This window comes from Haliotis cracherodii, unplaced genomic scaffold, assembly GCF_022045235.1.
Source record: "Haliotis cracherodii isolate W230 unplaced genomic scaffold, xgHalCrac1.p SCAF_4, whole genome shotgun sequence".
NCBI classification, from domain to species: Eukaryota; Metazoa; Mollusca; class Gastropoda; order Lepetellida; family Haliotidae; genus Haliotis; species Haliotis cracherodii.
In genome coordinates, this window is record NW_027266297.1 from 62,626,668 (window position 1) to 62,654,307 (window position 27,640).

Genomic DNA, 27,640 nt, shown 5'->3' on the forward strand with positions numbered 1-27,640 from the left:
TATATTTTGTGCGAAGTTGGTAGTATGGTACTTTGAGACAAAGTATAGAGAGTTTGGAAGCTTTTGAGCTGAGAAGATTTTGGAAGAACTAGTACTGAGAAATATGGGAAAAAACAGCGCCAAAACACTTAATCCAATATGGCGGCCAAACGAAGCAATTTCGCTACATTAGATGTGTGGAGAAATTGTTGGGCATCTGATTCCGCACCTGTACAATAAATTTGGAAGTCATTGGAGATATGAGCTGTTGCTATTTTAAAGTTGTTTTGAGTTATCTGCCCTTAGATCTTCAGTCTAGAGTCTTGAGATTTTTGTGGTATCTGCTTCAGGACCTAAGGTATCTTTGTGGACATTTTGAAGATATTCCGGCTATTGGTTCTTGAGTTAGGATTGGAACAAAAAACGCCGGAATAATAATAATAAATAGAAAGAAAGACAACTTAGTGATAGCACAGGGGAAAAAAAAGGTTTTCAGCAGTACATGTATGCGCAAAATAAACCACATAAGGTGACATGGGGTGTGGCTGACAGGATAAAATACATCTGACAAGGGTAATCATGTATACAGAGGCATTTGTTTTCACTCCACACAGAAGGCTGAGACAGATTGAACATGACATGGACCTATACTGACTGGATGTTCAGAAACCTATGAAATAATCAAGGATGCTCGATCCAAGGCTGGTGATGATCTGTATTTATTTTGAATTGTTGTACATCACATTGACTGATAGACGAAAACCTGTTGACCACAGTTCACAATGGTTAATTTCCTTTAGAGATATGCATGATCGTCACTGTCACACACCTGAGCATACTGCAACAAACCTGGAAAGTCCTGCCAGACTAATTACATAATATTTCATTGGTGAGAATCCAGAATAAAATACATAAGGTGTGATATTTTCCATGTACTTTTCTCCAACAGAACATAACTGCAAGAATTGTCGATGTGCCCAAAAGATTTAATTCTAAATCATATGGCTAATTCACCAGCTTAAGTACCACCCTTTTTCTTGTGATTAAACCAACAAAAATGGCATGTACTGTTACAAGAAATTAATGTATCATATTCATATTACAATTAGTTTTTAGAATTGTTTCGTTTGGAAACATACATACCTCTGAATGCACAAGATTAATGTCTAAATGAGTTTTGTATGTACATGTTAAGGATCTTATCTATTTATTTCTTATTCATGGAATACTAGAATTAAATAATGACATCAAATAGTTACTTATTCCCATAATTGATGGTCAGGTGAAAGATAATAATTGTTGACTAAAAATATGTTTGAGCTAATAATTGAAGATAATAATTGAAGTTTGATCAGTTACACTGTCCTGATGCATTGGCCAATGTATAGTGTCCATACCCTTAATCATTGTGGCAAAAAAATAATTAAAAATATAAATATAACTTAAATTTATCCTATCCCAAATTTATTGTGAAACTAACACTGAAAATATATATGTGGTATTTTATTGATGTATATATATCACCTAGTTGCGTATATCCTATCATATTCAGCAACGCATGAATGTTATTTTGAAACACGTGTTGTCACGCCCATTTTCGCGCACCTGTTGTGGAGAGTGATCATTGCTGATCGACGATGACCATAGAAGTATTGTATGGAACACAATCATTATAGTGAAAACAAAAGTATCAGCGTGTACATGGCAGAAACATGAATCATATCCATTTATATTCAACGTAACATCGACTGTTGATCCTTGAATATCAACAAAAGTTCAAATAAATTCATCGTCTACCGTTTCCGGGTCACGGGAGCATGCAAGGTCACACAGATACAATAATACGCCAATTATATAGTCAAAGTCACATTGTTATTTCATTTTAATGGTGATTTCTGATACTATGTATTGATTTGTGTTTATTCTGTATGTGACAGGAGAAATTTTTCAAAATTTACTGTAATTGTTTTGTCATGAAAGATTATCAGCAGAATACCCCTGTATGTGACAACACATCCGGTGACCTTTGCAATTACTGAAATATTGCTATCAGAATTCACGATCTCTATTTTTGTTTATCTCTCGTCATATTAAACGGGAAATGACAAATGAAACATTCTTCGATTGAGAAGATCGGCAACTTTCGTCAAGGCATATTTATGAAGGCATTGTAAACTCTATTGACATCAAAATAGCAATAAGTTATGCTGAGGTTGAGCGAAGCGCGCAGTGTTCGATTTTCGTACGTCTGCTAGCATAATGACACGGGATTTGTAATCTCTATATCATAAATAATCAACCAAAACACTTGAAATAAGGATTGGTTAATATTTATGAGTCATGAATTGTTTCCTGCAACTTTTATAACAGATTAACCCGAATGGTCTTATTTCAGCTACTGACATGATGACCTCTAAAATTAAGTTTTTTTTCTGTTTAACGTTTGGATAATAAATTTACTGAAATGGGAGTTCATAATTTACCAACGCACTGTTATTTGCCGATAAAAAATCGAATTTATACTCAGTTCAAATTAAAATATCGGAGATCTGATTATCAAAATCAATTTGCACAAATGTAACGATGTAAAAAGGTTCCTAGCATGAAACGCAAACCACTTTCAATAACGTAATTCAGGTTAGGTCAAGACAATTTACAAATTTTCATCAGGTATTAATGTGCAAAATCTTGGTTCAAATGGCCCTTGTTTAATGAAGCACCGACCGTTTAACACCACCCACCCTCCTTACAGCGCCTTATGCTTAAAACTAATCCAGCAGGCAGGGGTAAGAAGTGTGAAAACAATTCATCAGGCTAAAGCTTGACAAGAACACTTTGAGGGAGAATGACTACATATAGCACTTTTTTAAAAGATCATAAAATACATGCTACCTTTATAAATAACACAACTGCATTTGTGTACCGATCCAATCAAATTACTATTGCATATGCATGATTTCAAGAAGCATCAGTGAACACTTCAATAGGATACATTATAGTTCCAGAATACACCTAAAATTGTTGCAATGCCAACTGTAGCGTAATATTGTTGTGCTTTGTAAAGTAACCAAAAGGGTGGTTTCGCATCTTCCTGTTTCAAAATACCACAGGCACTGGTAAGTAAGGGAGAGTAGGGAGGACAATGAGAGGAATATATAAATAAAATGAAACAATTTTCAGTGAAATTATTGTTCCAGATATACTGCTGGCTGTGTTTGTTCCTGTGGTTCTGCAGTTGGTCATTGTAATCGCTGTGATACTGTGTCTGTGGTGGCGCTCACACAACAAGATTATGTAAGTGGAATTGTTCACTGAACCCTATCTGCCAAAGTTCGCGACATGGTTTTAAGGGGAAAGAGATTAAATTTAAACGTGGAGAGTGCATAAAATTAAAGCATGCGAGTCGATCATGCACACAGTGTGATTAAGAATGTTTATTATAGCATTAGTGTGATTATCGTCACAACTGTGATTCGATAATGTACTGGAAAGGACAAATATCTGCAACAATATCTCAAATTGTGTTACCTCAGTGTATTTGGTACTTGGATTATAAAATCTTCGAGACTGTTGGTGACTGATAAGGAGAAGTTCTTACCAAGATAGCGTTTACAGAAGTTGTATAATAGATATCACTCGACACAATTTTGAAATGTCAGGGAGTGAGCAAGTTAATATTTGTCGTCTCATTGCATTCTCGCATATCTCAGTACAACTTTGTTCCACACCTGCAACGATTTAAAAGTTCTTGTGATTGTGTGACAGTTTTGGTTTCGATGTATGTCTGCAGCAGGAAGAAAAGAGAAACAGACAAAGAGGTTCAACAACGAATGCTAGAGGAAAAACATACTAAAAGGTAGCTCTAAAATATGACAAATTCGGACAGAATGCTAACGTGTCGCAATTGCAATGTTGCAACTACAATGGTCTTCGGTATGACAGTTTTGGTTTCGATGTATGTCTGCAGCAGGAAGAAAAGAGAAACAGACGAAGAGGTTCAACAACGAATGCTAGAGGAAAAACATACTAAAAGGTAGCTCTAAAACATGACAAATTCGGACAGAATGCTAACGTGTCGCAATTGCAATGTGGCAACTACAATGGTGTTCGGTATTGTAAGGTAATAGAAATGGTAATCATTCTATAGGCGGAATAAATGTCCTAAACGTCCATATGTATATATACTCCATGTTCAGATATAAGCGGGCGATAATTCCTCTGCGCCATAACAAATCACATTACAATGAAATTGATATTTTCAGAATAATTCATGATAATCACATGCGCCCTTTGTCATGATTAGCCATGATGACCCTGAAATTGCAAATGGATCCCAGTCATTGCATGCATTAAGTCCCATGAGTACACAATTCGTCACACATTCACAGAACGCGTTGGACCGAATCAATGAAGTGTTGAAGTGTTTTAACTGTGAAAAGCAACTTTGTTGAATGAAGTGCAATTAGAATACTTGAAACTAGAATTTACAAAACGTTGCTAGGCACTTTGTGTTTCACCATAACACCATACAGTCTATCTGGGGTCAGTACCAACAGACTGGCAACACCAGGGACCAATGTTCGTGACGTCCACGAGTGACATCATATCTTGGTCCAGATCTAGAATGACATCTGATAAGCAAACCTGAACCATCTTAGGTCGTCAGTGACGCACAATTGTCCCTGCAAATAGTTTGACATACCCGGAACTGACTTGTAAACGGACAACTGATCCCATTCCATTAACATGGAAAAGGTACAATGGTAGATTTGTCAAGCAATAAAACACTTGCTAACTTCTCACGGTTGTGTGATATTTCATTACACGTGTCTGTTGTTTTTCCACTTTTCCTGGCTACTATCTTGTAATATGTCTTAGGTTGAATAGTATTCATTTTGTTGAGGCTACTGGCTAAAGACTTTTTTGATAACACTGGTTGACAGAAATGTGGTAACCTCTGTAAACAGTAACACCACAGAAAAGAAGCGGTTAAACTATGTGAAATGAGATCTAGAATTTTAGAATTTATGGACATGTGTTTCGGCCTTTTAATTGGCATTATAAGATTTATTTCCCAAAGCCTGAAATATATTATTATGAACAAAAAGATAAGGGATGGTATGAAGAGTGATTAGGAGCCGGCAATGTAGGGGCCATATTCAATTATACATGCACGCGTACGGAAGTATTCCTGAATAAACACATCCAGGAGATGTTATAGCATTGGATAACCCACCGCCTTGTCTGACAGGCCTGAGGATTGAGATGTCAGTGAAGAGCCAGTTTCCGACCCAGTTTAAGAAATTGGACCAAAGCCAAAAGGATCCAATACAGAAACTACAATGGATGCAATTGTCAATCCAAGGCCATCACTATTATTTGAGTTAATTAAAAAGTCTTTTGCATGGACAAAATTTCTCCCGAAAGTTTTGAAACACATTGAGTGTAACTTGTGTGATGCCCACGTTATGCAGCAAAATGCTGTTCAGTTGTAAGTATATTTCACTTTGCGATGATTAACGAATAATTATATAATTGCTTCCCGTGTTCACATGATACAGTTATTGTGGATTAATGATATATGCGTAAATATGTTAAAATATAAAATCAATGAATGGTGATTTCGTGTCCGTTGCAACTTACGTATAAAAAACATCTTAATATGGTATTGCTATGTGTTAGAATACATGTCAGTAAGATAGCTGAGCTTGGTACTGCTTTGGGTTCTAACAAGGTTTAGAAAAGCTGGCACTTTATTATTTGAGACAAGCACAAAATGACGCAAGTCATGTTTTCAAGACCCGTGAAGATCCGGGTTAGAATAGGTCTTCAACAATCCATGCTTGTCGGCGTCTATGCTTATCGTGAGAGGCGACTAACGGGATTGGGTAGTCAGGCTCGCTGACTTGGTTGATGCAAGTCATCGTATCCCAATGATGTAGATCGATGCTTATGATATCAATCACAGTATTGTCCGGTCCAGATTTGATTATTTACAGACCGCAGTCATATAGCTGGAATATTGCTGAGTGCGGCGTTAAACATACAAACAAACAAATAAACAAACAAACAAACAAACAAAACAAAAACATGTTTTCAGATTTAGTGAAATTCATTAATACCAGTGTGGTGTCAATATGTTCGCAAACAGAAAACAATAAATATACATGAGCCAGTGAGTGACAGTCGGTGTATATCGCCACATGCAGCAATATTTGATCATGGTGGTCTTAATTATGGATACGATGAAGGAAGGATTTGTGTAACATGGCAATCAATAATATATCAAACATTCGTGTATAGGGTGTGACATGGGCCGAGTCAATATCTAAATAACAATTTGAGTAGTCTTTCCCACTACTCTTGCTGCACCTGGCCCAGTCGGCGGGTGTTTTTTTCAGGTTGGCGAATACGTCTCCCGATAATGTCTCAGACGTGCTCTATGAGGGAAAGGTCATTTCTGATGTCTGACCATTGGGCTCTGGTAATGGTTTGCCGATGGGGCTAGTCAGTTACAATACGTGGGCACGAGCGTTATTGTCTTGAAAGACAAAACTTTGACCAGCATGGTCATAGTCGTCAGTATGTTGTCTCGTTGGTACTGTCAAGTGGAAAATACTGCCATGGAAAATATGCATTGCCGTTCTGGCAGTTATAGTGATCTAGCCGAATATCATTACAGATCCACCCCAACATCTTTAATGTTACTTTACATTGACGTTCGCCTAACGTTCATTTGGACACGTCCAGGCCAATCCAAAAAAGTTCGGAGGGAATCGGAATTGACCTGAAAACATTAGAAGATACCATTCCCAGTTTCTATGCCCTCAGCACCATTGGCGACTGGCTAGAATGTGTCGATTTGTTAACGGCGGTAGAACATTTGGACGCCAAGCATGTTTCGTTTCGTTTCATGTTGTTAAAAGCCGCACTTAGCAATATTCCAGCTATATGACGGCGGTCTGTAAATAATCGAGTCTTGATCAGACAATCCAGTGACATCACGAGCATCCGTCCACGCAATTGGGATACGATGATATGCATCAACCAAGTCAGCGAGGCTGACCACCCGATCCCGTTATAATTAGTCGCCTCTTACGACAAGCAGACGATTTGTTCTAAAGCGTTGATGTTTTATAGTAACATGTCTCAAATTGTGAAACAATGGTCATTCATAAACTGTATAGCTATCATGAGAACCATTTCCTATCCGTTGCATCATGTGTATTGAGGGGGCTCGTGTGGCCCAGTCGTCTTAGGCGCCGTGATTCGCTGTGCAGAGTTGCGTCCCTAGGGCACACCATAAACCTATGATTGTGTGTTCGAATCCCGGTTCGTCCGGATTATGTTTCTAGGGTTGTCAGCACCATACCCGTGCTCGTATGTTTCACCGAAGTGGTAAACGTCCGAGACCTGCATCACTTCGGGCTTTCCTCCCACATTAAGCTGACACGCCGCGATATAACTGGAATAATGTTAAAAGCGGCGTTAAACCCAACTCACTCAATCATGTGTATTGAACGTTAAAATTGTGTATTTCGGAGATAAACATACTGTGTTTTCAATGTGAAATGTGAAATCAATATAGAATGCGAATAAAACTAAATGGTTGGCTTAAATATATGAAAATATTTTGTAAGTGGTGCTTGATACTTTTCCTTGTGTACATATTGTTGTTCCGTGATAATGATTACTATCGGAAATGCCGCTTCTACCTGGCATGCCATGTTGTTACCTGTTGTTACTGAATATTTCTTTCCAGAGGCCCAGTATTCCAGACGTGTTACGTTTGGGACACCCCACTATGATGGATCCAGTCGGAGCTACATTTCACCTCACTCGTGAGTTCTGCTTGATATGCATGGTGATGTTTTGTAGCAATTTGCTGTTCACATTAAAAAAACATGCGTATCCATTGTTATGTTGCAGTATTTATTCTTAGTTGGTTTCTGACGATTGTGATGAGTGACAGAAATATGGGGCGTTCAGAAAAGTAGTCTCTTGGCCTATAGTGATATTCCCACGGCAGCTTGTATATTTCAGTGCAAAGTGTAATTTGAAACTATGATTATTGAAAAGTAGTAATGCTACAGTCAGTACCATTTCCTGTCTGTCACAACGTGCATTTAATGAAACTTTCAATATTAAATATTTACGTCAATAATTATTACGAGTACGTGTTTTGATGATAATATGAGAGAGATATAATATAATATGTATCCAATGAGCTAACTTGTCTTTAAAATCACCCTGATATAATTTTGTTCTTGTTTCAGAATACATATACATTGTTATTTTTAAAATTAATGTATTAATTTCTGTAATCTACAAGATGATATTTGATCATGATTTGTTAATATCTGATCTCTTTCTGAAGCTCATTCAGTAACATTGTTGTTGGAATGTATCTTTTCTCATTTATCGTTGCCAAAAGGATTGCTGTACCTATTCATGTAGAAGTATATTTTGCTTATTTCAGGAATATCTCTCTGTGTGTTGACTCTACGGATGAACCAGCGTTGCTACGCGTCACCAAGTGACATTACAATAATACACAACAAATGGAGTAAATGAAGAAGAACAGGAAATAGATATTATATTGTTACATGTTAACATAGCCCAACTAGCAATATTGTAACTATGGCTATAAGTTAGTTATGTCTATGCGATTACTAAGGTCATCAATATTGTGTGTTATGATAAATAATTGGAAGAAGGGGGTGTTTTTAGAAATATATTGGATTTTAAGGCTCATAGTATAACTTAATCGGTCCCTTAATCGAAACTTAGTCTGTACTAAAACCATATAGCCTTTTATTGCGAGGTTTGTGATGTGATAAACCCATCGATTAGTACTTTCACACAGTTACACATATATCATCAGACTTATGGAAAAAGGCGAGAGTGCCGATTTTCAGGTGATGCCAAATTCATTGTGCCCACGGGGATATCAAACGATATGCCCAAAGGAGATCTATTGAAACACACTTTTTAAAACAAGTTATATAGTCTTACAAAGTACGTATTTACACCAACATAAAAGTCATATGTGATTTCTTTTGTATCTAAAAAGCAACAAACATCTGCCCTGACCCCACAACCAGCATATTGCATATTGCATATTGAAATCTCAACTAGAGGCCGAGCTGTAGCTGTGACGTCATCGAGTATAGACATCCGCCATTTTGGAAATGCTTTCGACATGGTTTGGCACAATGGCCTCATCTAAAAGCTATAAATAGGCCATTTATAGGCGCATTCAAAATTTCATTCACTGTTTTTTAACAGACGTAAAATATAACAGTTAAATCACATGACACATCATGAGACACCCACCCATTACAGAAAGGTATCACACAAGGTAGCATACTGTCCCCGACTCTTTATAATTTCCTGATCGAATTTTTTCCAAATTTATAATAGCTATATTTCAACAGCAAAATGTGCAGATGAAATATCCCTCTGAATCTCCTCCACTTCAATAAGACAAGTCAAGACTAAAATACAATCTGCACTAAATAGTATTCCAAAATGGTCTACCAAGTTGGGATTCCAAATCAACACTAAGAAAACAAATGGCATGATTTTTAAGAAACCATTTATGACACATTACACACCCAAACTACACCTGCATAATGAAGAAATTACTTTTCAAAAAGAGGTTAAATTCTTAGGAGTTACATTTGACCAACACCTAACCTTGACACCCAACATTCAAAATCTGGTCATCTCATGTGAAAAAGACTTAAACCTATAATACGGGCCATCAGTGGTACCAACTGGAGTTCAGACAAACAAACAATTCACAACATATACAAAACACTAATTCAACCCAGTCTAGATTACGCCGACTCCGATCTAAAATTGCATATCAAACCAATATAACAATAAATTAAACTCACTACAATATAAAGCCCTTAAACTAGCCCTAGGTACCAGGACTGGTATTGCACATAACACTAAATTATTAATGTCATGCACTCTTTCACTAAAAAACAGAAGACACCAACTAGCTTTAATTACTGGGCTGGGGCCCAACATAGCTAACCGAGAAATTGAGACACGAACAAGACTGACATGCACAAACTGTAAGTCTACATTGTATAATTATATGCGAAAATTGCATTATTGATGTGCAGTGATGGAGACGCAATTCGTCCAAAATCATTCACAACATCAGAATGCCAATACGGATTTTCAACCAGGCCATGTTGTTCAGCCACAGGTCAGTGTAGACAATGCAGAATGGATCAAAACCTTATTTGATCAAATGAGGCACTTGACTACCATGGTTAATTCCATAAACCACAGGATGCAATGTGTTGATAGCATTGACAGTAAATTAACTATGATTGACAGTAAGCTGACATTTCTCGACATTACAAAGATAGAGACAACACTTCGCGTTGATAAGCATCAAGCCTGTGTGAGAGAGACTGCATCAGAAAACAAAAAGCTGAAACAACAGGTACGGGAGCTTACAAAACAGAGTACCGAGGATCGGGACAAGTTGTCGAGACATGTAGAAGACGTGTTTTATGACATAGACTCCATATACCAGGAACAGCGAGACCTGAAAGAATCTGTTATTGACCTGAAAACACGCTCTATGAGAGATAATCTACTCTTTCACGGGATCCCGGAAATGCCTGGAGAAGAACCCAAAGAGGTAATTAAAGGTTTCTTAAAGAAAGAAATGAAGTGTGACACAGACATCCACCTCTTACGTGTACATAGGATTGGCCCTCACTTATCTAATAGACCACGTACTATAGTGGCAAAATTTGCAAACCCCGACGAACGGTGGGAAATCCTGACTAACACAAGACAGCTGAGAGAAACGCATTTCGGTGTTAGTGAACAGTTTCCTCAAGAAATTGTGCAGAGACGAAGAGATCTACTCCCTATTTTCAAGGTAGCAAGGAGGCGTGGTTTGAAGTCTAACCTCACAGTAGACAGACTGTATATAGACGGGGGACGTGTGTACCCAGGAGACGACCCGTTTATAGATTTCACCCCACGAAACCCCCCACCCAGCAGGAGATCATACGCGAGTGCCGTCGGTCGGTCAGACAACAGACAACCCAACAAGATGGCCAGGACTGAGGACACGGGAGAAATCAGACCGCGGTAGGAAAATAACGGAGGTCAGCGAACCCGTGAATCGTCTAACAGTGAAAACGTAACTTCCCACGAGAAACTTAAGATACTGTCTCTTAATGTGTGTGGTATTAGGACAAAGCTGTTGAACCCCGATTTTGTGAACGATGTGTCCAGATACGATATACTGTGTCTGACTGAAACTACAACGTGTGATTTAGATGCTGTGAACATCCCAGGATTTTCAGTTCATATGAATAACAGAACTAACGTACTGAACACACGTGTATCTGGCGGGATCATTGTAGCCAGCAAAGAGACACTATTTGACAAGGTGAGCGTCATCGAAAAGATACATGATATTGTTTTATGGTGTAACGATGACCTTATCCTAGGAACTGTGTATATACCACCAGAGCAAAGTAGATTTCATTCACCGGAAATATTTACAACACTAGAAAATGATATCATTCGTATGTTAAACTGCTCACAGTACATGTGTATTGTTGGTGATATGAATTGTCGTACTAAAAATCTTCCGGATTTTATCATTTTGGACGAATATTTATGTGACAATGATATTATTGACGAGGAATTATTGTTTTCAAATATACAACTTCTAGTTGACAACGGTGTAAAGTTAGATAGAATATCAATGGATACTGAAACAAACTGTAACGGGTATAAACTCTTGGATTTATGTAAAAATAACGGATTGTATATTGTATGGGAGATTAGGCAAAGACAAGGGTATTGGTAAACTGACATGCAGAAATGCCAGTGTTGTCGATTATTGTATTGCATCAGCAGAAACATTTCCATTATTAATAGATTTTGAGGTGCAGGAGTTTGACCCGATCTCGTCCGATGTACACTGTGGCTTATCGTTAACGTTAGATTGTACAACACAACAACTGTCTCCAGTTATAGATGATGACAAAGATGTACATGTACATAAAGTTGTAAAAAGATGGGTTCCTGATAAAAGTGAAACATTTTTATGTAATATTGATAAGGTTGCCATTACCCATCAGTGTACCGAATAAGATGCATGTTAAGACCAAATAGAGCCAAATGGCATTAACCAAATTGTAAATAAACTCTCTCAGACGCTGGTTACTGCGGCTGAAACTACTCTATAGGTACTGTAAAAAGTTCTAGACACTATGTACATAAGCACAAGCATAAACCCTGGTTTGATGAAAAATGTAAATCATCACGTAGATTTTACCACAAGCGTAAACGTATATATGGAAGGACTAAAGACAGTAAAAGCAAAGCTATGTACATTTCAGCAAGTAGAGCTTATAGTAAAACCCTAAAGAAGGCATTTAAGACATATCAAAACAAATGTGTCCAACAACTGAGGGAATGTAAGGATAGTAACCCTAAGAATATTTGGGAAATTTTAAAATCTTTTGAACCAAAGAAAACAGCAGAAAAAATCAGTATGGACAAATTTTGAATTTTTTGGAGGATCTCAATCAATGTTCTGAAGATAATGACGATGTTTTTGCCAATAACATAAATTATGATAATCATGATATCTTAGATTGTAGGATTACAGAAGAAGAAATTATGTCAGCGGTCCGTGCACTGAAGAACAATAAGGCTTGTGGGTTGGATGGTATTTACAATGTGTACATTAAAAGCTCTATTCATGTTATGATGCCGGTTCACGTAAGGCTTTTTAACCTCGTTTTTGACACTGGAGTTTTACCTGAAGCTTGGCTTGTTGGCAAAATAAAACCAATCTACAAAAACAAAGGAAACCAAGCTGACCCAGACAATTACAGAGGTACATGTATTTCTATCCTAAGCTGTTTAGGTAAATTGTTCACTACACTATTGTATAATCGTTTACAAGCTTACTCAGTTCAGACTAATCTAATAAGCGAAGCGCAAGCTGGATTTAGAAAAAAATACTCAACAATTGACAATATGTTTATTCTTAAAGCTCTCATTGATATCTATAGAAATCTTAATAAGAAGTTGTATTGTGTTTTCGTCGATTTTAGCAAAGCTTTCGATACAGTATGGAGGTGTGGTCTGTGGACAAAAATGATAAAGTCTAATATCAAAGGAAAATGTTTTAATGTCATATATAATATGTATCAAAATATCAAATCTTGTGTTTCACATTATAACAAGGTGTCAGGTTTCTTCCCATGTCAAACTGGTTTTAGATAAGGCGAATATTTGTCACCTTTCCTGTTTGCTTTGTACCTTAATGAACTTGAACAATTCTTATCTGAAAATGACTTCGAAGGACTGCATAATGTAAATAACCTTTTAATAGATTTACTTGAACTGGGGCATTCGGGTAGCCTAGTAGATGAAGCGTTCGCTCGTCACGCAGAAGACCCGGATTCGATTCCCGACATGGGTACAATATGTGAAGCCCATTTCTGGTGTCCCCCGCCGTGATATTGCTGTAATATTGCTAAAAGCGGCGTAAAACCATACTCACTCACTCACTTGAAATGTACATAAAACTTTTTCTCATTTTGTATGCCGATGGTACTGATTTTATGACCGAAAGCCCAGAAGATTTAAGAAAGTGTCTCACTATATTTGAAGAATATTGTACCCTCTTGAAACTTAAAGTCAATGTTGACAAAACGAAAGTTGTTATTTTTGCCAAGCGCTCCACAAATAGAGTCTTCAATTTTATGTTAAATGGCTCGATTCTTCATGTTGTTCAAGAATATGTTTACCTTGGTATTTTATTTACAAACACTGGTAGATTTTCTAAGGCCCTAAAAAGACTGACAGATCAGGCATCTAGAGCAATGTATGCTGTATTTCGTAAAATTAGAATATTAGAAATTCCTATTGACTGTCAATTGAAATTATTTGATCAACTTGTTCAGCCAGTATTGTTATATGGATCTGAGATGTGGGGTTTTGAAAATGCTGTTGTCATTGAACGTGTACATCTTAAATTCTGTAAATATATTCTCAAGTTAAAACAGTCAACACCCGATTACATGGTACATATATATGGTGAACTGGGGAGGTATCCTCTCAGCATTTTCATCAAGATAAGAATGATTTCATATTGGTGCAAGCTAACATCATCACAAACTAGCCTTTTTAGTATAGTATATAAAGTTATGTTTCAAATGTCCATTGCAAATCCAAATTACCATTTCCCACTATCAAAAGAAGTAAAATGTATTCTTCAAAATATAGGCTTTAATTACATTTGGTTGTCTCAAACCTTTATTAGTGTCGCTTGGTTGAAACAAAATGTGAAACATGTTCTCATTGATAATTTCCTGCAAAGATGGCGAGAATCAAAGGAAAATTCATCTAAAGGTTACTATTATAACATGTTTAAAGAGTTACCATCCCTAGAACCTTATTTACTAGAACTACCAATCACCTTACGCATCTCCCTTGCTCGTTTTAGAACAGCAAATCATAGATTACCCATTGAAACAGGAAGATGGTATAATATTGTAAGAGAGGAAAGAAAATGTACATTGTGTAAAAATTTGATATGTGATGAAATGCACTTTTTATTAGAATGTCCAAAACTCAGAAATTAGAAACAAGTTTTTGCCTCAATACTACTGTATGTATCCTTCTGCCATAAAATTCTCTCATTTGATGTCCATTACTTATAAGCAAATTCTATTAAAGCTGGCGAGTTATATAAGATCATGTATGGAAATGTTCCACTGACATGTTTTCTCCTATTGTATCTAACTCCTGTATCCAATTACATCTCTGTATCACTGCCGTGATTTACGAGAATAAACATCATTCATTCATTCAACACAGTCATATACATATAAATCACTTACAACTTGACAACATATTTAACAAATACACAATTAAGAAATTCAAAACAAACCCCGACAAAGCCCCTCACCTAAAAAGTTACATAAGCTACTCCAAACCCACAACCTAAATAATATAAAACACACTCCCCCGCTACAACACTATGTACATGATAAGCCACCTTCTGACGCAGATACCAGCCAACATGACATACTACAAACACAGCCCAACATCTCCCTAACAGTAAAAAAACAACATGAATACTCAACCACATGAAAACAAACTGGCCATTCCTCGCACACATATACACAGACGCCTCACAAAACAACAGTAAAACCGGAATAGGTATCAATGTAGACCAACCCAAAGTAATAATCACTAACTACCTCTAAAAAAACGGCACTTATTCCAACACTGCAGAAGTACTTGCTATCTCAGCTGCCCTTTATCAAGTCAAAAACCTAAACCAGTCCAATTTTCTAATAATTGAACACGCACTTGGCTATATAAAACCAATATTTAAAAAACGGCCCGATCTAATAAACAACATCATACAATTAATTTCAGAATTAAAATTTCAGTCAATGAAACAATGAATATACTATGGACACCAAGCCATTCTAACACACCAGGTAATGACGTAGCAGACACAGCAGCCAAATTAACAACTCCAAACCCATCACACGAACTAAACTTCAAATCATCCAAGGCCAAGATTGAATCTAAAATCTAACATAACATCAAAATTCTACTTTGTCCAACCGTTATTAAAAGTTTTAACTCCAACTGGATCAAAACACTATTTACTAAACCTATACAAAACTGTCACAACTGTAACCTTTCGAACTTTTATGATCATGATAAATTAATTTCTCGTATCATCAGTGGCAAGACAAGACTAAATTATACACTATTCATACAAAATAAATGGTAACTGCAGCCACTCACCAGAAGACCTAAACCACGGTTTTAACAGATGTCCTTTCTTCAGCACCTTTCATTCCGACTTTAGCACTCTCCCTAAAAACAACAACATTTCTCTACTTGTCAGCCGTTACAATCCCACCACAGTTTTCAACGCAATCATTCAATTTATTCAAAACGCTAAGCTCACAGAGAAACGTCGCCCTAAAAGCTCCATTAACTTTTCCCCCTGGCAAGCCAACTCGCAAACTGCCACCAACAACTGCCTTTCCTCGCCTCCATGACACCCCGCCCCACACCAACCACCCGTCTCTCCCCCCCCCTCCCAAAAAAAACCCCAAAACTTTTCTAAACTTAGGCTAGGTTTTATCATCATTTTTCCTTCTTTAATAGGTACCCATGTCACCTTGCAGCCTGACTGTATCGGTTTAAACATAACCCATTCTACTGTACATCCTTTTTATTTATACTCTAGTATTATACTAGGCGCAATATGGATCTGCATTACTGCATTACACATTAAACCTTTTTTTTGTATCACTATTATTTACTTTCTACTTTTCAATCCTTGCAAAGAATACCAGTACGATACCATATTTTATGATTGTCTATATTTGCAATATGTTTTGAAAGTTTGATGTAAAAGGGTTGGTTTTTGAATAATGTATAATAGATGAAATGCTACACATTGTATTTTATTTGAAGTGTGAATACAGATTTTAAAAAATTATTTACTTTCTACACTACCACTGCTATATAATCTATACCACATATAATTGTAAACACAATATCCACACATATTTTTTATTATATATATGGTGGTTTATCTTTTTTCAACCTATTATTATTTCCTAAACCTCACCTAAATGGTCGACGAAATATTTTACTTGTGAAGTCGACGTTAAGCCCCAAAACGATCACTTGATGAAGGAGCTCTGAAACGTCGTACACAGAATAGAGAATTTACGATCCATAAAAAAGAGTCATGTATCCAGGCTCTCCCAGCTTCTAAATGCCTGTCACAGACTTCAGTATTAATTGAAAAGAACATGACTACGGTAACAAAATCAAGGTAAGTGTTGTAACGGCCGAAATGGCTTGACAGATAGGTGAGGAAGTGGTCCACTCAAAACAGGCCACAATCAGATAAGCAACTAAAGATAAGAGAGTCAAGAGAAGATGGAATCTCGTTATCGGGAGAATCATTTGGTATTTTATGGTATTGAAGGGGACACACGGGACATATGAGAAGGTACGTAAATGCATGGATGCACCGAGCACTTGTACAGCCGATAATTTCCAAAATACGATTGCACATAGCATACCTACAGGGAGACACAGCCCACAGTTAAAGCGGCATGGCAAAAGGAAACCAGCAAAGTCAAACAGATTATGATGTTTTGGAAGACATGACGAAGCGTGTTCGTGCTTTAAAAGTGCTTGCATAACCAAGTTCGTGCGTAGCAACATAAACAAAGGGTGGGGGAAGGAAACTGGTTACAGGGTGAGAACGTTTACTCCGCAAATGGTTTAACACATTCTGAAACATCATTCAATAAATACAGAGTCATACAGTGCTTTAAAACATGCCATTTCATCAGATGTAATACAAATTAGAAATCTCATGAGCTCATGATACAGTTAACTACAAGGAGTAATAACTCTTTGATCAAATATATGTACTGATTGAGTGAGTTGGTGCTGAAAGATCTAGACACATAATCTGTGCAAACAACATGGGTGTCTTGCGTGCCGAACGGACGCAGCTCTGCACAGCGAATTGCTGCACCTCAGACGACTGGGCCACCCGTGCCACCAAAGAGATAAAATACATAGACACGGACTTCTGAATGCAACTGACACGTCGATGGCAATAGATGTGATACACGGTATCACGTAGACATACAATGCAAAATAATGGGTAAAAAAATACAACATTAGCTCTTAGGCGATTTTATTTCCGACATAACATAAAACATTTATATGGTCAGAGTACGTATGTACAGGGAATCAAAAGTGAGTAAAAACTAAATAACTGTCGAACCTATTCGTCAGGCGAATAGCACAACGACACCCACATATTAAACTCGCAATAAATATTTCCATAGAAGGCTTTGCTTATCATTTAAATTAAGTATGTTAAGCATAAATGATCAGCTTTCTGAGTTCCAAAACGTCAAGTAGTTTATGTATCTCAAAAAGAAAATCCTGTAATTTAGAAAGTATCGGTCAAATTTCTCAGCAACCGTAACGGCCAATGTTGATAACATTGTATTTAGCGAGCTTCGACCAAAATACACAATCGTGACAACTTCTTTATCATAAAATGACATTCTTAAAAAAAGGTTTTCTCAGCTCTCACAAACGGTGTAAAGACATTGCATGTTTTCCTGTAATATACACATTAATATAATATACTGAACAACAAAAGTTCCTGTGACATTGAAGAAGATTTAAAGTTATGTTTTTAACCAAGTCTGAAACAATTTCGGTTTGCAACAGATAAAAGACTCCTGTAAGTATTCATATGGTTTAATTTACCATACTGACTTGAAAATGCGTGATTTCATAAAAAAAAACATGAACATGCCAAAATGTCAATTCACAAATCAATTGCGTGTTGGTCCACCTCTGGTTGCGATGCAAGCAACACATCTTCGTCTCATGGAATGGACTAGGCGTCGCACAAAGTCCTGTGGGATATCTGTCCATATCTGCTGGAGCATGTTTCGAAGTTCCTGTGGAACACGTGGTTGACGCCGAAGGCGCCGATCCATCTTATCCCACATGTGCTCGATTGGTGAGAGATCAGGGGAGCGAGCCGGCCAGGGGATGACATTCACGTTGTTTTTTTGAAGAGATCCCTGAACAAGTCGCGCAATATGAGGCCGGGCGGTGTCATGTTGAAAGGTAATGCCTGGGCCATGACGACGCAAAATCGGTAGAACAACAGGGCCGATGATCTCGTCGCGGTAGCGCTGTCCATTGAGATTTCCCTCTACCACTGTCAAACGGGTCATCTGTCTTGCTGTAATCCCACCCCATATCATAACGCTGCCGCCCCCGAACCGATCTTCTTCCATGACACAATGATTGACGTAACGTTCAACTCGACGTCGGGAGACTCGTCGGAGAATAGAAGTTGTCCCCACCATGGCCGTAGACGTGCTTGACGGTGGTTTCCTGTCAAAATGGGACGACTGGCAGGTCTTCTGGCGACAATCCCTGCACATCTGAGGGGAGACGGTTTGTAAAGATATTCGTCGAAGGCCAGGGATGCTTCTTGCAGTCACTGTTGCTGGCTCGAATCGATTTCGTAGGTGTGTTGTTCGTCTCCAGCTGTTTTGTCGATTATTGGTTACGCGTGGCCTGCCACTCCGAGGATGGTCTCTGACTGCAATGGTCTGTTGCCAACGTTGCCATAAACACCAAATGGTGTTTCTGTGGACGTTAAATTGTCTTGCAACATCACGTTGACTCGATCCTGCTTCAAGCATACCAATGGCTCGCAGACGCTCATTTTCGGACAGGCGTGGCATTTCGTAATGATAAATAAATGCGTAATTTTGTTGTGTTTCTGAGTGGTTGTCGCCAGCACGATGCTAAACAATGCATATGGAATCCCGTTAACGCACATCTTGGGTACATTTATACCCATTCTTGGGTAGTGAAATGTATGGGGCTTGCATTAAAATGTCAACTTTTGCATGGAATGCATGCTGTAGCATGTCTGTAGCAGTTGCGCTTTTGTGACTTGATTCTTTACATGTACTACAATACTGAAAACCAAACTTTACTTGGTGCCACAGGAACTTTGGTTGATGAGTATAGATAACCAGATATCTCTAACCCACCACTTCTAATCCGAAACAGGTATAAATATATTACGCGCAATAAAACCAACTATCGGCTAAACCTATTATGGTTGTCTGTCTAAATTTGAAGTTGTTGGTATTAGCCATTCCCGATACACACGTAAGTATTGAAAGGAGGGGATCCCCCGTTCTATGTCCCTCGCGATAAAAGAATAATCGTCAAGCATTTCCTGCCTCATTGTGTTGATGTTTCATCACACGGGATAGGTATGTCAAAGTTTCATCCATGAAAGGATCGTTTTTGATATACGTTCTCATTTAGTTATTGTTGTTTTTATAACAAACTGCATTAACTGATCAATTAGAATTGATGTACTTAAAGGCAACTTTTCACAATGTAAGTAACTCGTGAAGACCTGGGTTAGTATAGGTCTTCAGCAACCCATACTTGTCGTACAAGGCGACAAACGGGATCGGAGGGTCACCCTCGGTGACTTTATTATTTCAGGTCATCGTATCCCAGTTGCGTGAATCGATGCTCGTGATATCAATCACTGGATTGTCTGGTCCAGACTCGATTATTTATAGACCGCCGTCGTACAGCTGGAATATTGCTGACTGCGGCGTTAAACAACACACCAAACCAAAACCAATTGCGTGGATCGATGCTCATGATATTTATCACTGGATTGTCTGGTCCAGACTCGATTATTTACAGACCGCCGTCATATAGCTGGAATATTGCTGATTGCGGCGTTAAACAACAAACCAACCAGCCAACTGAAGAGGAATGAATTCATTTTAATTAAGTGGTTTGTGAAATTTTAGGCCCCAAGTAATTAGTGAGTGAGTTGGGCTTACCGCCGCTTTTAACATTATTCCAGTTATATCACGGCGTGTCAGCTTAATGTGGGAGGAAAGCCCGAAGTGATGCAGGTCTCAGATGTTAAACACTTCGGTGAAACCCACGAGCACGGGTGACGAAGGATAACAGGGGTTGTGCTTGAAAGAAGGAATGAGGGGCGTCTTTGAGGAATACTATTTGGTGTGTCTTCAGCAATAAAATGCCTTTATTTCACACCAGCCTAACACGATGTGCATATGAACGAGGCCATTGATCAGTGGATTTTTCATTTTAATTATATTAGCCACAGGGAAATGTAGAAAATCTACCACGTTTTACGGTATGGGTCTACCTTGAAACATTTTAACATCCCAGTTTTGAGTTTTTTCTTGTTGCTTTAGATTGACGAGAGTTAGTTTTCTGAAACTTGGCTTGGGTGGGGGTTGTAGTTTCGGTGGTTCACGTTCGACTTCGAAGGCTCTGGAAAACTCTAGGGAAGCTTCTGTCGTAACTGTGCACGACGCCTCGGTGCCGGTCAGTGTCTCCAGATATTAGTTGCATTGTTTACCACATTCGTGTAACTGTGAATGTCTCCTTCAGTACTAACTTTGTATTGATTATGATTTGCTAACATTTATGAATCACTAGCACACACAATGTATTCAGTCCCTGACAGTATTCAATATAGATTGTATATGAAGGCTTAACAGTAGTGCACCTAATCGCATGAGGGAATCGGTTAGGTTCAACGCCGCTTCAATGTTAACAGTAAGCTGGTTAATTAAACAGCATCAGTGGCTTGGTAGAGTGTCTTGGTACAGATGTTTTAGTTTCAATGTTGTTGTTTGTTTGTTGTTTTATGCTGCAATCAGCAATATTCCAGCTATATGGACCCGTGAAGATTCCGGGGTAGAATGGGTCTTCAGCAACCCATGCTTGCCGTAAAGGGTGACTATGCTTGTCGTAAAAGGCGACTAACGGGATCGGGTGGTCAGGCTCGCTGACTTGGTTTATGCATGTCATCGATCCCAATTGCGTGGATCGATGCTCATGATATTAATCAAACTGATTGTTTGGTACAGACTCAGTTATTTACAGACCGCCGTCATATACGACAAGCATAGTCGCCTTTTACGGCAAGCATGGGTTGGTGCAGACCTATTCTATACCGGATCTTCACGGGTAAGAAATCGCAGCCGTTGATTACAAATCAAACAGGATAACATACATAATTTTCAAATGTTGTACCGTTTTGACTTGTACATCTCTAACGGCTGCGACAACCTCGAGCTCCGTGATCAAGTGGCTGAAGCGTTGGCGGTTCGATCCCTGTTCGCGTCATATCATTACTTTAACATATGATACGTGTTGTTACCCTGCCTGGTGCTCAGCATTAAGGGGATAAAACCAGGAATGGTAAGTACTGTGTCTGAGTGGGGTATCCATGTTACACTGCGGCATGGTATCTCATTGGGCTAGCAGTATACTACCGTCATTAGACGGGACTAGTAAAAACACGCTCGCACAGGCACAGGTAACTGGATATATTCGCTATATGTAAATGATCCGGTCTAGAGTAGGTTGAATTCCATTTCTTTCACCTCTGACAGTTGCCTGGCATACGCACCAGCTCGTTTTGAAGACAATTCAAGACATACGCCGTTTACTCAAAGCAAGAATCCCATGACGCTTCAGGAAGGTCACACCAACACGCCAATTGTTTTTCAAAATATATAAAAAATGATTGTGATCGTTAGAGTGAGTGTGTGAATGAGTATGTCCTACGCCGCTTTTAGCAATATTACAGCAATAGCACGGCGAGGGACACCAGAAAAGGTCTTCACATAGTGTACCCAAGTTAGGAATCGAACCCGGGTCTTCGGCATGACGAGCGAACGCTTTAACCACCAGGCTACCCCACCGCTCCTGTGTGATCCTTTGAAGAACACAATTCTTGGTGTAAACTCTGTGAAACGTATCTAAGACATTGGTAGAACTTCTGTTCATATCCTCGGTGCTCCTCGGTTATGACTGTTTGTCACTTCCATACCAGTGCCCGTAGTGAACTCTATGATATAAAACAAAATATGTGTTAATCCTAAAAACCTGACGCAAATGCGAATGGTGACGAGGTGTACATGAGCGACATTTTCATAAATACATGTACACCACCGCCTGGTGATTAACATGAATCAGACCCCAACTGAATTGTCCCGACGACGTCCAAGTGTCACTATATGTTTATTTATTTGCAGCTTCTAATTATTGTCTTACTTAATATTATATTGTCAGAAAAATGTACCTTACATATTTAAAAAAAAAGAAGATTTTATGGCATGTTATTTGTGATTTGGTCCCACACTACAAAATTGCAATTCAGCTCAAAGGATATTTTGTAGAGTCGGGTTGGCATTAAACCGTTCCGTATTCAACCAGGTACTGCACGTGTAGCATACAAAGGACCACGTCATGATTTTGAGTTGGATGTTACCCTGACATTCAAGGTAATTAAAGGCCCTGCCTAATTGACTGATCGTGGGTTCAATTCTAGGATTAGTCAGAACCTTACGTAATATTCACTAAAGTGGCAAACAACCCCAAACACTCATCATCATTGTCCGATTGTAAGATATTTTATTTTTGTAAATGTTTGATTTTGTGCCATACCCTATTTACGAGTGACACCTGACCTTAAAATGTGAACCTCAAACAGTTATATATGGCAACTCATTTCCCCTCAGTTTGTGAGAATGATTTTGCTAAGCAATGTACAGTTCGAGTTATTGAGGTGTTGTGTGAGCACTCAGTTTAACGAGACCTCACATGTACAAAGGAAGCTATGTTTTCTTATTACATATACGAGCACAATTCGGGATATAAATTAAGTTTGTACCTTGGGATATTCATGTATTTATTCCATTGTAACTTTGTTAAAATTAACGATACATATTGATTATACTATTGTTCGATTGGTTGGTTGGTTTGTTGTTTAACGGTGCACTCAGCAATATTCCAGCTATATGACGACGGTCTGAAAATAATCAAGTCTGGACCAGACAGTCCAGTGATTTACATCATGAACATCGATCCACGCCATTGGGATCGATGACATGCATAAACCAAGTCAGCGAGCCTGACCACCCGATCCCGTTAATCGCCTTTTACGACAAGCATAGTCGCCTTTTACGGCAAGCATGGGTTACTGAAGATCTATTCTACCCCGGATCTTTACTGATCGAGTCAATGTGTTTCAATGTTTGGTCACTGCATATGTTGATTGACAGCATGGTGGCATAATATCGGGTACCCGCTTCAAGGACGTGTTTCATGTCATTTACACTTCTGAATAAGGTAACTACAGTACAAGTGTATGTTCGTCCATGGTAATACATATCTTGAAACCCGTGAAGATCCGGGTCAGAATAATTCTTCAGCAATCCATGCTTGCCGTAAAAAGCGACTATGCGTATCAAAAGAGGAGACTAACAGGGTCGGGTGATGCATGTCACAGTATCCCAATTGCCTAGATCGATGCTCTTAATGTTAATCACTGGAATGTCTGGTCGAGACTTGATTATATACAGATCGCCGTCATGATTTTGTCGCTGAGTGCTGCGTTGAAAAACAAACAAAAACAAAACAACAAACATGAGTCGTGACAGGCTCCGATGGGTGTCCGTTCCAAAACCAGATTCGCCCCAAATATTTTACTTTTCCTTTAAATGGTATTTACGGTATTTATTTACACTGGGGTAAACAACATGTACTCAACTATAAAATCACGTGCTATGGTTAACAGTAAGATATCAGATTCTTTTCCGTTGGTTAGAATAGGTCTTCAGCAACCCAGGCTTGCAATAAAAGGTGACTATGCCTGTCGTAAGAGGCGACTAACGGGATCGGGTGGTCAGGCTCGCTGATTTGGTTGATGCATGTCATCGTATCCAAATTGCGTTGATCGATGCTGATGATGTCAATCACTGGATTCTCTAGTCCCTACTCAATTATCTAGACTATTGCTGAGTGCTTCGTTAAACAACAAACAAACAAAAATGTGAAGAGCACATCTCACCTGATAAATAGCCTCTAAAAAACTACTAACTTAGTTGTAGCAGTTTAACATCGTGTTATCGGCTTCAATAAATCTGCAGGGTACTCCATACTTGTTGTAAAACACGACTAAAATGGGAATCTATTGATGAGCAGGCTCGATGACTGGTTTGATTGTGTGTCATCGTTTCTTATGCTTTCCGTCACTCAATTTCCGACTCAATTATCCACAAGCTGACATGACATAGCTGGAATGTATGCAGTTGGAATATTCCTGCAGCTATGATTCAGCAATACATATAACCCAGGAATAACATAAGCCAGAATCTCTACGGGATTAAAGGAACATAAAAATATGTCTGTGGATCTATCAGATATTAAAACACTCATCAGTGCACAGTGTAACCCTGCACTTATTCCCGTAGCTATACAAGGGAGCTAACTCTGTCCACCATCTGTCTTTGTAGTTCTCACTCATAACCAGAAGGTAACAACACGCTTTCAGATAAACTTTGTTTGTCTGTTGTTAAACAATCCCCAGTTATATCACAACTATATGACGCCGGTCTGTAAATATATCGAGACAGGCTTACACAATACTGTGGTCGATATTGTGAGCAACGATCCACGCCGTCGGGGTACCATGACACGCAATCAACCAATTCAACGAGTCTGATCACCCGATTCATATGGTCGCCTCTTACGACCGACCCAGGTTGCTGGGGACCAATTCTAACCCGTAATCCCCATGGGGTTAAATATAAAACATCAACCCCAGAGAATAACAAGTCTTCTCCTCTTTCTCCCCCTTAACACAACAAAATATACAACTTCAACATATTGGGATACTGTACGGTGCACTGGCAGACCGCAGTTTATTCTTCAACATCGTCAGCATCAGGAATATCAACACATCGTAATTTACATGGATATAAACTCGATGCTTCAAATTTCCAACATATATAATATTCACAGGCATCGACGCCTCATTACTTATTCTAAAGGCTCGTCGGCGCATATTCATCAGTGTATATACCAAATCCATACTCTCACAACTGGAGTGTTCGAGATTTATACCATGGATACCGATCCATCTCAAAACGCAATATCATGGCTCGTCAGCACAACTTGCAAACACGTATAACTTCCTCATCATCAAATGGACATCAGCAGCTACTACACACATACAAAATACAAAATAAAGATTCACCCGACTTGTCCTTCAATCGGCATCATACATACCTGAACATGTTTAATATAGCCAGCCCTGACTGCATCGCACCTGAGAATGAAGTTTCAGTTTCGAGCCTTTATGTATATACCCCTTACGAGACCAAGTTACATCCCTTTGTTGTGCTTTCCGACATTAGGAGAAAATATTTTCGTTCTAATTCGTCCTTCAAACGAAAGAAATTATATTCAATTATCTGCCGACACAGACTCCATTGGATGTAAAAGGGAAAAGGGCTGTGAAAATTATATGAATGGATCACTGATAATCAGTGATGACAGCAGGTGTTCGCGAAAAGGGTACACATGTACTGTCCTACCGGTAGCACCCGAAACTCACAATTTGCATAAAAACGTAAGCGCTTGTTCCCCGACGCTGCACAGCAGTACAACAGTATCAAAGAATGAAGAAAGGTATCTGGTTGTCTATAAGACATAGACACACTACTGTGAGCACACCAAAATTTAAGATAGCGCTCGACGTAGTAAACATGTTGCACAATTGCAGATAAACTGGTTTATCAACAAAATAAGTGAATACGGAGTTGGTATTTAGATAAGATTAATGAACGTTGTCTAGTTGCCTATTGCCCGGCCCGTGGCAGGAATATGTATGTGTACAACTATAGTATATGCGTTTTAATCGATGATGAGGGATGTTCCTAAATGTGTCTTACATACAACTGCGCTTACCAGTGTATCTTGAAGCCATGCACTTTTCCCCCAGCGCTATAGAAGGGAGCTAACTCCGTCTACCATATGTCCTTGCAGTTCTCACTCAAAACCAGAGAGTAACAACACGCCGTCAGGAAAACTTTGTTAAAAGCCGCACTCAGCAATATTACAGCTATATGACGGCGGTCTGTAAATAATTGAATCGGAGACGACAGAGGGATGGAGGTGTGTGATCGTCTTTATTTGCATGCATAATGTCACTTGGTATGAATGCCTTGCAGTACACCTATGGTTGAAATAAGGGGTGTTTGATGATCAATACGTGATGTACCTGTGAAAAGAACTGTGAGTATTGCATAAAATAATTACCTATGTCAACAAATCCTTCGTAAATATCAAACGTTAACGCCAGAGAATAACCAGTCTCGATTATCCGACTAGTAAAAGTCAAAATAGTGCTGAAAATAATTTGAATGGATCGCTGAAAATCAGTGATGCGATCCATTGAAGTCATTTTCAGGTGTAAGGGTAAGTGTGTCCTGCCCTAACGGTAGCACCCGCCACTCACATAATTTGCATACAAAAACATATGCGTGTTTTGTTGCTTGACACTGCAGAGCAGTACTTCTGCCATGCTATGGCGGGATGTAAACAAACCAGACAATCAAGTGATGGACCAGAAATCCAGTGACACGACAGCGGATTTATTGATTTTATTGAAACGAAAAACGATATGCAAATTTTGAATTATGTCAGCTATGTAGAAATGCTGTGATTCTGCAGTTTGATATGAATGTCACGGGCCAAACATTTCTTCTGAAGTTTACTCAGCGTAAATGATCCACGCTACTGAGCTTAAACATACTTAAAATGACGAACTAGGTTGTGTTTCCATAGCGACAGTGAAAATGCAGTGTATATGTAACACATTTACTTTGTGAGAGTTCATTGGAGTATGAACCTGCATGGAGTGAGGGACAACAAACAAACAAACAAACATGTGAAGAGCACATGTCACCTGATAAGTCGCCTCTGAAACTACTAACTTAACTGTAGCAGTGTAACATCGTGTTATCGGCTTCAATAAATCTGCAGGGTACCCCATGCTTGCTGTAAGAGCCGACAAAAATGGGGATCTATAGATGATCAGGCTCGGTGACTAGTTTGATCGTGTGTCATCGTGGCCGATAGACGGCGAACATCGTTCCTCATGCTTTCCATCACTGATATGGCT

The 27,640-nt window shown here is 38.7% G+C and overlaps 1 protein-coding gene and 1 pseudogene across 1 annotated transcript; both read left to right on the forward strand.

The window, feature by feature from the left end:
* Positions 1-8,747: 8,747 nt before the first annotated feature.
* Positions 8,748-11,113, forward strand: LOC139480573 (uncharacterized). Its single transcript, XM_071263714.1, has one exon. It carries the CDS (start codon positions 10,121-10,123, stop codon positions 11,111-11,113), a length of 993 nt encoding a protein of 330 aa, XP_071119815.1. The 5' UTR covers positions 8,748-10,120.
* Positions 11,114-13,407: 2,294 nt separating this feature from the next.
* Positions 13,408-14,890, forward strand: LOC139480571 (uncharacterized; annotated as a pseudogene).
* Positions 14,891-27,640: the final 12,750 nt, after the last annotated feature.